Source organism: Periplaneta americana, chromosome 11 (assembly GCF_040183065.1).
Source record: "Periplaneta americana isolate PAMFEO1 chromosome 11, P.americana_PAMFEO1_priV1, whole genome shotgun sequence".
NCBI classification, from domain to species: Eukaryota; Metazoa; Arthropoda; class Insecta; order Blattodea; family Blattidae; genus Periplaneta; species Periplaneta americana.
The window spans coordinates 5,331,729-5,344,029 of record NC_091127.1 but is presented as its reverse complement, the minus strand read 5'-3'; the positions used below and the strand labels follow the sequence as shown (position 1 = coordinate 5,344,029).

The window sequence follows — 12,301 nt, the reverse complement described above, 5'->3', positions numbered from 1 at the left end:
TTCTATTCCTTCTCATCTAAAGACAAGAAAATGCAAGTATTTTATTATTAAGTTACGATCAATCATACATTGGAGTTCTATTTAATATATTAATAATCAATTGCTGGGTAACTTTAGGTGTTGGACCCCGGACTCATTTCACCGGCATTATCACCATTTCATTCCGACGCTAAATAACCTAGATGTTGATACAGCGTCGTAAAATAAAAAAAATAAAATTAATAAACAATTAGTCGCTTTAGTATCTTATCCGATCCTGCTATATTATTATGATGTAAGCAGAGCGCAGCGTTTGGTAACCTACCCAATGGAATCATAATAATAATAATAATAATAATTATTATTATTATTATTATTATTATTATTACTATTATTATAGACGTTTGAGATGGGCAGGGCATGTAGCACGTATGGGCGAATCCAGAAATGCGTATAGAGTGTTAGTTGGGAGGCCGGAGGGAAAAAGACCTTTAGGGAGGCCGAGACGTAGATGGGAGGATAATATTAAAATGGATTTGAGGGAGGTGGCATATGATGATAGAGACTGGATTAATCTTGCACAGGATAGGGACCGATGGCGGGCTTATGTGAGGGTGGTATTGAACCTCCGGGTACCTTAAAAGCCATTTGTAAGTAAGTATTATTATTATTATTATTATTATTATTATTATTATTATTATTTCGCTTTATAATCCATCGAGACTATATGTTCGAAAAGTATCAACATTTCCTATGTAAGGTATTATACACTTATAATAAACATAACAAAAGAAATACACACTCAAACTTCATGGAAGGAGAATAATAACTATTTTCCTGCATGGAATAGAACGCATGCCTGTAGCCACTAAGATTTGTAGTGACTGCAATCACAAGGACTGAACCTTGGCCTCACAGCGAGTCGCTGAGCGAGAAGGACAAGCTCGCGCGGTTCCCGGCCGTGATCAGCGGCGGCACCAGCAGCGGCGCCAAGTTGGTGGTGGCGGCCACGGAGGCCCTGAACGCCACGCTGCTGGCCACGTTCTGCAAGGACCAGGTGCCGCGCAGCTGCGACCACACGCTGCTGGCCAACCGCACGCGCGCGCCCCGGCCCTGCTCGCTGGCAGAGAGCTTCCTGTCCTCGGGGGACAGCCTGACGCTGGAGCTGCGCCTGGCAGAGTCCACGGCGCTCAGGTGAGGCAACGCCCTACCTATCTACCTACCCACCCACCCACCCACCTATCTATCTATCTATCTATCTATCTATCTATCTATCTATCTATCTATCTATCTACCCACCCACCCGCCCACCCACCCACCTATCTATCTATCTATCTATCTATCTATCTATCTATCTATCTATCTATCTATCTATCTATCTATCTACCCACCCACCCACCCACCCACCCACCCACCCACCCATCCATCCATCCATCTATCTATCTATCTATCTATCTATCTATCTATCTATCTATCTATCTATCTATCTATCTATCTATCTATCTACCTATCTATCTATATATCTATCTATCTACCTATCTATTTACCTATCTATCTATCCTATCTATCTATCTATCTACCTACCTACCTACCTATCTATCTATCTATCTATATATCTATCTACCTACCTACCTATCTATCTATCTATCTATCTATCTATCTATCTATCTATCTATCTATCTATCTATCTATCTATCTATCTATATATCTATCTACCTACCTACCTATCTATCTATCTATCTATCTATCTATCTATCTATCTATCTATCTATCTATCTATCTATCTATCTATCTATCTATCTATCTATCTATCTATCTATCTATCTATCTATCTATCTATCTATCTACCTATCTATCTACCTACCTATCTACCTACCTATCTATCTATCTATCTATCTATCTATCTATCTATCTATCTATCTATCTATCTATCTATCTATCTATCTATCTATCTATCTATCTATCTATCTATCTATCTATCTATCTAATATATATCATATATCGATATTTATCTGTAATATTTCTATATTTATATACTGTATATCTCTGTGTCTATGTATGTATGTATTTATTCACACTGCAATGAGTATATACCCGGTGGCAGTGGTAACTAATTACACTCAATAATGACAATAATAAACTTATTATTATTATTATTAATTAAAAATACAATTAATAATAATACTAATAATTAATACTGACAATAATTTATAATAATAATAATAATAATAATAATAATAATAATAATAATAATAACAGGGAATAACCTAAATTAAATGAAACGATCACTTAACATAACATTTGAAATAAATCTAATTTGTATCTTAAACCTAAGATCGAACTAAAACCCACGAGTATGATATGTTCATATCTGCACAAGTACCTTTCAACATTACACTCATTTCGCTGTCAACTCACTCACTGCACTGGAACTACGACACATTTCACTGATTCTATCCTGATTTCACTAACACTTCAAAAACATTTCACTATTCAAATACTATGCACTGCCACTATAAACTATCTTTCTCCTATACCTACATCTATTTACTTATATCTATCTGCCTGCCTGCCTGTCTGCAGATATATATACAGGGTGAATCGTAAGTAATGTCAGTAAGGGTAATTTTTAGAGATATTTCAAACAAAAAATTCAATTCAATTTTGCTAGTTTTTGCTTCCATTGCGAGATAAAAATTGTTTTATGTGAAATATTTCAGAGTGTGTTTTGGGAAAGCCATTGATTTAATTCCCAATAAGCTCAGTCAATTTAAGAGAGCAGTGTATTATGATAATAAATGATTGAAAGAATTTTAGTTGTGTACTTTAAATGTGCAGGAATTTGAACCATAAATGTAACATTTTAAACTTCCTTTGTAGAACGAAAGTTACATTTGCATATTTAAAGGACGAAACTAATATTCTTTCAATCGCTTATTACCATAATACACTCACTGCTCTCTTAAATTGACTAAGCATATTGAGAAGTAAGTCAATGGCTTTCCCAAAACACGCTATGCAATGGTTCATATAAAACAATGTTTTTTTTCGAAAAGGAAACAAAAACGAGCAAAATTGTATCGAAATTCTGTTTGAAATATGTGGCAGATTAACGTCCTTAAAATAATGACATCACTTAGGTTCATTCTTTATTTTCACCAATGTGCCACTATATCTTCCTATATCCTCCATTTTGCTATCTTTCTACTTGCCTATGTATAATTTCTAGCCATGCACCAATACGCATACAATATATTCATATATGCATTAGTCTACGTAGGTATGTCGTCGGTTTAAAAGCAAAACAAATTAAGAAAAAAAAATATTACTTCTGAGAAAGAGGCGTTTCAAAGTTCTTGAAAAAACTGAATCCTATAAATATTATTTTTATTAAGTTGTTTCGCTTTGTGTGTATTTTATTTTAAAATTTTAAATCCATTCCGGGGTTCGATCCCAGGTGGTGACAGGATTTTTTCTCGTTGCCAAACTTTCAGAACTGCCCCGAGGTTTACTCAGCCTTCTATAAAATTGAGTACCGGGTCTTTTCCGGGGGTAAAAGGCGGTCAGAGCGTGGTGCCGACCACACCACCTCATTCTAGTGCCGAGGTCATGGAAAGCATGGGGCTCTACCTCCATACCCCTCAAGTGCCTTCATGGCATGTTACGGGGATACCTTTACCTTTACATATATATTATGACTAGACTTCGTGGAATTGCCACGAGAATCGCAAGGTTTACTGCGCACTCGGTATAGACTGTATGAGAAGGGGGCGTGCAAAGGATGGAGTATGTCTCTGATGTAAACACTGAGCAGTATACTGCGGTTACAATAAAACCTGTATCCTGCATTCAAGAAATATAATGAATGATCATTGAAGTAGGAAATGTCTAAACATGTAGGCTAAATACACAATTATTTTATAGTGAGATATATTAACTTTTAAAGTTTAATGTAAGATACTCACATCATCCTTGAATATGTGCATTGCAGTGCAGAGTTACGTACATTTTGAGCGACTGCAAAATAACATCCTCCGATGGTCACTTAAACAGTTTTTATTTTGGGAAAATGTACGTTCAACATCACACGATGTAATACGTACATATTTGAAGAACGGAAAGTCACTACTTTTTAATGCACCAACTTCAGATGTCTTGTCCTGACCTCATGGTACATCATTTATAATACGAAGTTGTGAATAGGCAGAATTTTTAGCAATAACGTTTCTCAACTTACATTTCACCTTTTCTGAATTTAGTGAATTGTTATTTTGGATAACGGTTTGTGATACTTTATCCACTATATTAAGGGCTTCTGAGAGTTGTAGTTTAGACGATTCTAACAGGGTGATGCTTTTGGACACGATTTTAAAATTAGAATAAACAAACAGAATATCTTCCAATAGCTGTTCAGAGGACAATGATTTTACAGCTGCAACAGCGGAACTGTCTGTGCTATCCAATGCATCAATTACCTCCATTATTTTTCCTAATGTTCTGCATAATAATTAACAGCATCCAACCACGTTCCCCAACGTGTCAAGACTGGCTGCGGGGGTAAGGGTATTCCAGGGGCAATTATTTGGAACAGCAACACTCTCATTGTAGTATGTTTGATTGAATTCTTGTCTGCACTGAACAAATGTTAAGCTTTGACTATTCCAACCACAGTAATGCTGTAGCTGCTCTATCTATTTGGACCGGTCACAACTCTTAACATGAACTGCTCACCTCCTCTATACTACCGTACATCGGCAACCTGATTGCATGCTGCGCGTGGCAATTCAACGAAGTCTAATTATGACATACTACATTATATTCGCCTTTTTTTTCTCAGGAGTAATACTTTTATTTAATGTGTTTTGCTTGTAAACAGACGGTAATTACACTGTATATGTATGTGTATATGTTTGCTTTTTATAATTTTCATACTCACTGTTACCAGTACCTGTCTGTAACTGACTTGCATGTGTCGGCTAAATATACCACGCTTTCGCACCATCTCCCACGAATACCTCCGCCTGCTTTAGTGCCATGTACGATAAGTTGCCGGGCCTGCACAGCGCTAGTCCTATCTACTGATTTTTCCTAAGGAAATAAATACTGTTTTAAGCTTAAAATATAATCATACAAAGAATGATAACTAAAATGATATGATAAATTACGGGCAGTTTTCTTTTCCAGTATCATTATCATCATAAGAAAACACACCTAGTTGCGTTCCGTTGCAGGCCAGTGTCTTTCCGGGCTTTGTACGAGTTCGTGGACCTTCACCAGGACGGCGAGCAGTACGGCAGCGGGCCCTGCTCCAGGAAGTTCGTCAGTCGATCCCAGGGACCGGTGCCGGAAGTGCCGCAGAAGTTCCAGGCGCCCAGGAACGTGTTTCTGTACGGCAGAGGCGGGTCACCCAACATGAGGTAACACAACAACTCCCACGCAGGCGAATATTGATTGAAATCTCCTGAGAGCAGGAATTACATCTTGACAGGCATCAGCTACTGAAAAATAGCCAAGACATTTCAGTCCTTCGTGCTGGAATTAACAAGAATGTGACGTCACTGTCAGGTCAGGTCAGGTGTTCCATCTACTTCACGGTTGAACAGATTTTATTTTAAAAGTATTTTCCATTAAGTTTTGCTTCAGGGATTTTGGGATGCATCGTGTGGAAGAATGCACGAAGTTTGACGTAAGCTTAAGAACGTCACTTTTATCTGGAACCAGAATTAGAAGATACTTATTTCCAGCTTGGATTTTTATGCTCAGACCAGGGATTAAACCTCGGCGAGAGGTAGTAGAAGTTATGGAGAATAAAAATAATACAAAGATAGGTTTTCTCAAAGTACTTAAGTACTTCGGTCTCCATTGTCTTCGTTATACCATATTACCATTAAGTATTATTACCATAATCTTTTTGGCTGTTACATACATCTCATTGTGTTCCGCGGATGTCTAATGCTACAATGTGATTTATAACTTCAAGTGGTTCCCAGAGTGTGGTTCGCGATCCCCTGCGGGGTGTGGGATGCGACCTCCTGGAAGGATGTGTAGAGAGATTATTTACAAAATAGAACAAAAACGCGTTATTTTATAATTGGTTATTTTAAGACGCTTTATCAACTGCTATGATTATCTAGCGTCTGAGTGAGATGACGGTGGTAATGCCGGTGAAATGAGTTCAAGATCCAGCGCTGAAAATTACTCAGCATTTGCTCTTAATGGGTTGAGGGAAAGCCCTGAAAAGAGCGTCAATCAGGTAAATCGTTCCAACCAGAATTTGAACCCGGACCCGCTTATTTCACGGTCAGGGATGCTAATCTTTGTGGACAAAACACCTTATTAACATAAATTTATTTTATTTACAAACATAAACAACGTTCAACATAAAAATAAAAAATATATATTTCAGTGTCCACACCTGTGGAGTAACGGTTAGTGCGTCTAGCCGCGAAACCAGGTGGCCCGGGTTCGATTCCCGGTCGGGGCAAGTTACCTGGTCGAGGTTTTTTCCGGGGTTTTCCCTCAACCCAATATGAGCAAATGCTGGGTAACTTTCAGTGTTGAACCCCGGACTCATTTCACCGGCATTATCACCCTCATCACATTCAGACGCCAAATAACCTAAGCTGTTGATAAAGCGTCGTAAAATAACCTACTAAAATAAAAAAAATATATATTTCAATAATTCTAAAGCGAAACGTAATTAATACGATAAACATCCCTCTTTTTTTTTTTCTTTTTTTTTTTCAGAAAGTCGCTTCTCAAATCTCGACTCTGTATTCTATAACACCCACTGATATTTTCAACTTTAGGGCGATTTCTCGCTTTCGTTTCTATGGCAATCATAGACGATGAACTTGTTTTGCCTAAATACGAAGTTTGCAAATGTTAACAAACATTTAGAGAGTCTTTTTTGAAAGCTTGAGAAATTTGTGGATTCTTTTGATCAAAAACTGTTTATCGTCACGATATTAGTCTTCATACTCTGTGATCGTTAATCATTGGGAAGTAGTCCTCGATGATTTGTTGGTTGCTATTCTAGTTCTTGCCGTCGATGTTCACGAGTTCGAAACAGGTTGAGGGCAATGAATTGTCATAATGGCGGACAAACACAACAATTCACGAGAAAGTAATTAGTTTTCACTGAAATAAATGGTCTTTGTGTATTTATTTGAAATAAAAATACATTAATATTTTAGTGTGAATTATTTTAATTCATATTCATAATTGACTCGTTGAAAACGGACATGAACAAAATCTGTCAACGAGTTTAAGAGAGAAATCTACACCCAGACTCATAGGCAAATCAACAGAATTACCCAAGACCGCTTTTTCGGTATCAGGGATGCTAAAACATGTACAGTGAAACCTTTACTTACGGACACCCTCAAGATACGGACTCCCCTCATATACGGACAAATTTTTATGTTCCAACTGAAATAATATAGAAATAATGATAAATTCAATTCTCGTTTACGGACACTCTCAGACACGGACACGGACAGCTGTTTCACAGTCCTAAAGCTTGCTTTACCTCCTGACTGCGGACAGAACTTGGATTTCAATACCTAATGTGTTACAAAAGTGGAAAATTTAGTTTTGAGAACTGTACAGAAATTCCTTACCATGAAAGAAGACAATAAGGGTCTCGTAGGCTACCACTAGCCCAGCCGGCTACCCCTTGTTAGCTGGAAGCGGGTGGATAAACAAAGTCATAAAATTTAACCTGTCTGATGGGTCCAAGGTTTCCGCGATCGTGAAATTGTATTAGACACATGATAGGGTTAGTAGGATTATTCTCTTCACTTCAATCAGTTGTTCTGTTTCCAGAGACATGGCACCTGAACGTAAAGGTTAAGTTCAAAACTGTAAATTACAGTACTGCATAACTGTAGACCTAAAATAAAATTGCGTGGCACAGTACTGTATTTTCCTTTTACGGTCTTATCTACTGTAGTTCAAAGTTGCAAAGAATTTACTGTAGTATACTGTATTTAGAATGTATTTATTTATTTACTTGTTTATTTATTTGTTTACTTATTTACTTATTTATTTATTTATTTACTTATTTATTTATTTGTTTACTTATTTACTTATTTATTTATTTATTTACTTATTTATTTATTTCCTTATTTACTTATTTATTTATTTATTTATCTATTTGTTTACCTATTTATTTATTTATTTATTTGTTTGTTTACTTATTTACTTATTTATTTATTTCCTTATTTACTTATTTATTTATTTATTTACTTATTTATTTATTTATTTATTTCTTTACTTATTTACTTATTTATTTATTTCCTTATTTACTTATTTATTTATTTATTTACTTACTTATTTACTTAATTACTTATTTATTTATTTACTTACTTACTTATTTACTTATTTATGTATTTATTTATTTAATTATTTATTTATTTGATTACTTATTTACTTATTTATTTACTTACTTATTTACTTATTTATTTATTCATTCATTTATTTATTTATTTATTTACTTATTTACTTACTTATTTACTTAATTGCTTATTTATTTATTTATTTACTTACTTATTTACTTAATTACTTATTTATTTATTTATTTATTTATTTATTTATTTATTTACTTACTTACTTTCTTATTTACTTATTTATTTATTTATTTATTTAATTACTTATTTACTTAATTATTTATTTATTTATTTCTTTATTTATTTATTTATTTATTTATTTATTTATTTATTTATTTATTTACTTACTTATTTACTTATTTATTTATTTATTTATTTATTTATTTATTTATTTATTTATTTATTTATTTATTTATTTATTTATTCATTCATTATTTTGCTAATAATTGTAACATAAAATATAATATATACAGAAAAACTTTAGCTCGCCCCTGAAAGAGTAGAACTCGTGCTCAGGGGCGGATTCCTGAATTGAAATTAATAATTGTACAATTCAATTTGTCTTATGTCTACTATGCAATTATAGTATACAAATTTAAATTTACAATTTTTCAATTTTTATAAAATCCATACATAATTTTTTTTAATTTAATACTAGAACTATTAGAATTGACAAGATTAGGATATTTAAATATAAATTTGTTATATATTCTTGGGCCTAAATTACTGCTGTGATTAAATACTGTAGCAGTGTTGCATTTTGGTTCAAACAATCTTAAAGAATTCATACCTTTTGTTTCACAACTATGAGAATATAATTCAAAATTATTTCGATTTTTATGTATGAATTTGATTAATACAATATAATAAATTTGTGTTACGTTAAGTACATTAAAGTCTAAAAACAAATTTTGAGATGGAAAATCAATAGGTTTATGAACACATATTTTAATTATTTTCTTCTGTAATAAATAAAGTGGATTAAAATTGGATTTAAATGGGCTACCCCATCCTATAATCCCATACATAATTACCGATTGAAATAAAGTTAAATATATTGTGCGTAATAAACTTATTGACAAGTAATTCCTCAATAAAACAAAATAATATACTATTTTACGTAATTTATTACAAAGGTAATTAATGTGTTGGTTCCATTTTAAATGATTATCGAAAATTATGCCTAAGTATTTAACTTCAGAGGACTCTTTAATAATCGGACATTTACACTGTATAAGACAACAATCAGAATTATGTAATTTAATCTATACTAATAATAAATCTGTAGCCGAAATTTGTCTGGTAATCTTCGATTTTCCAAAAATAATTGGTCCTAACATATAATTAACCACCCTGAAACCGAAAATCGCATTTTTGAAATTTTTCTTTGTATGTCTGTCTGTATGTTTATTACCTTTTCACGCGATAATGGCTGAACCGATTTATATGAAAATTTGAATATAACTTAAGTTTGTTGTAACTTAGATTTTAGGCTATATGGCATTCAAAATACTTTATTTAGAAGGGGTGTTATAAGGGAGCCTGAGTTAAATAAATCGAAATATCTCCCTTATTATTGATTTTTGTGAAAAATGTTACATAACAAAAGTTTCTTCAAAAATGATTTTCGATACGTTTTATTCTTTACAAAATTTTGATAGGACTGATATTTAATGAGAGAAATGAGTTTTAAAATTAAAATAACGCCATCTAAGACGGTGCAATGAATTAAGAACAAATGACTTCGTCTAAAAGGAGCCTTGGACAACAACAATCGAAACAGGGGCCTTAGACATCAACAATCAAAAGCTATTAAACATAGCCTACAGAGAATGTTTCTGTGCTTGTATGAAGTAATAACAGAAGCTAAATTAACCGATTTGTATAATTAATTATTATTTCACCATTGGAAAGTGTAGTTTCTCTAGATGGACATAATGCTATAATGTTATTACAGTAACGTCTGAGTAAATCGAGGACAGGTAAGATTAAAATAGCTCCTTATGCACAGAAAATTTGATAGGCTATTTTGTACATTCGTTTTCTGTATTTCTTAAAATAATATTTATGTACCATACACTCATTTTAATATCAGAGAATTAACGAACAACGAGAGTGTATTGATTTAGTATGCAGTAATAGTATGTTAGCTTAGCAGTCCATTATTTTATAATTCAAATTTTAACTATGCTCAATTGAATCGTGTTAAAATACATAAAATATATATGCAATAAATGCAATGCAAAAAAAAATTGGGTAATGAGCGAAGCAGATTATCTTGCGCTGTTGTAAAAGTTGTTCCCTGGATCAAACGTCCTATTTTAATTATGTAATTACTTTATATTTATTTCTAACAGGTGCAGCGGAGCGCACGGGTACGGCTAGTATTTAATATAGATGTAGGAGGTTTGTTACATTTTTCAGATAATGAGAATGGAATAATTACGGTTTTATTTTCGTAAGACTGCTGTAAGACATTACATTTAAAGCGTGAAGGGATGGGCTACATAATGTATATTATAAATGAGAGATTTCACTGTATTTTTGTAGATATTTGCAGTTACTTTCCCCTTTCACTTCATACAGGTCTAATGAGAAAGTAAATCGAAATACGAGCACGCATTTTATTCTATCGTGAACGCGTAGTTCCCCGTCTTGTTTTGTATTCGAAGAGAGTATTGCAGTAAAAAGCTGCGCTTAGGTGTCAAAGTGAGGCAGTCCCGTATGCACAACAGCTCCCTCTGCTTCTGTATGTACGCAGTGACTCCACGTCCTGGCAGGTAGTTGCCGGCGATTCGCTGGGGATTTGTGACACTGAAAGTTTCAGAGGGAGTTGTGAACGCACAAGTTATGCGAATCCATTATCATTCACATACCACACGAGAATGCAATATTCATGATGTTGTCAAGTTTATTTGCGACATTTTTCCTTCAAGTATCATGAAATTTCTCTTTCGTAACATAACATTTCCCTCTATATGTATACGAACTAAAAGACACCGATTTCAGATATGATTAATAGACATGGTAGATTTCAGTATTAAGAGGGAAGTATTATATGATATTCTTATTGAATTTGGTATTCCCAAGAAACTAGTTCGATTAATTAAAATGTGTCTCAGTGAAACGTACAGCAGAGTCCGTATAGGCCAGTTTCTATCTGATGCTTTTCCAATTCACTGCGGGCTAAAGCAGGGAGATGCACTATCACCTTTACTTTTTAACTTCGCTTTAGAATATGCCATTAGGAAAGTTCAGGGTAACAGGCAGGGTTTGGAATTCAACGGGTTACATCAGCTTCTTGTCTATGCGGATGACGTGAATATGTTAGGAGAAAATACACAAACGATTAGGGAAAACACGGAAATTTTACTTGAAGCAAGTAAAGCGATAGGGTTGGAAGTAAATCCCGAAAAGACAAAGTATATGATTATGTCTCGTGACCAGAATATTGTACGAAATGGAAATATAAAAATTGGAGATTTATCCTTCGAAGAGGTGGAAAAATTGAAATATCTTGGAGCAACAGTAACAAATATAAATGACACTCGGGAGGAAATTAAACGCAGAATAAATATGGGAAATGCGTGTTATTATTCGGTTGAGAAGCTCTTATCATCCAGTCTGCTGTCCAAAAATCTGAAAGTTAGAATTTATAAAACAGTTATATTACCGGTTGTTCTGTATGGCTGTGAAACTTGGACTCTCACTTTGAAAAAGGAACAGACATTAAGGGTGTTTGAGAATAAGGTTCTTAGGAAATATTTGGGGCTAAGCGGGATGAAGTTACAGGAGAATGGAGAAAGTTACACAACACAGATCTGCACGCATTGTATTCTTCACCTGACATAATTAGGAACATAAAATCGAGACGTTTGAGATGGGCAGGGCATGTAGCACGTATGGGCGAATCCAGAAATGCATATAGAGTG

At 34.0% G+C, this 12,301-nt stretch overlaps 1 protein-coding gene across 1 annotated transcript in view; it reads left to right on the top strand.

The window, feature by feature from the left end:
- The window catches only part of LOC138708738 (uncharacterized), a 1,008,888-nt gene that overhangs the window by 975,420 nt on the left and 21,167 nt on the right, over window positions 1-12,301 (top strand). The window contains exons 9-10 of the mRNA XM_069838867.1: window positions 898-1,173; window positions 5,211-5,396. Coding sequence (XP_069694968.1) covers window positions 898-1,173; window positions 5,211-5,396 — 462 coding nt within the window. The remainder of the gene's footprint in view (window positions 1-897; window positions 1,174-5,210; window positions 5,397-12,301) is intronic.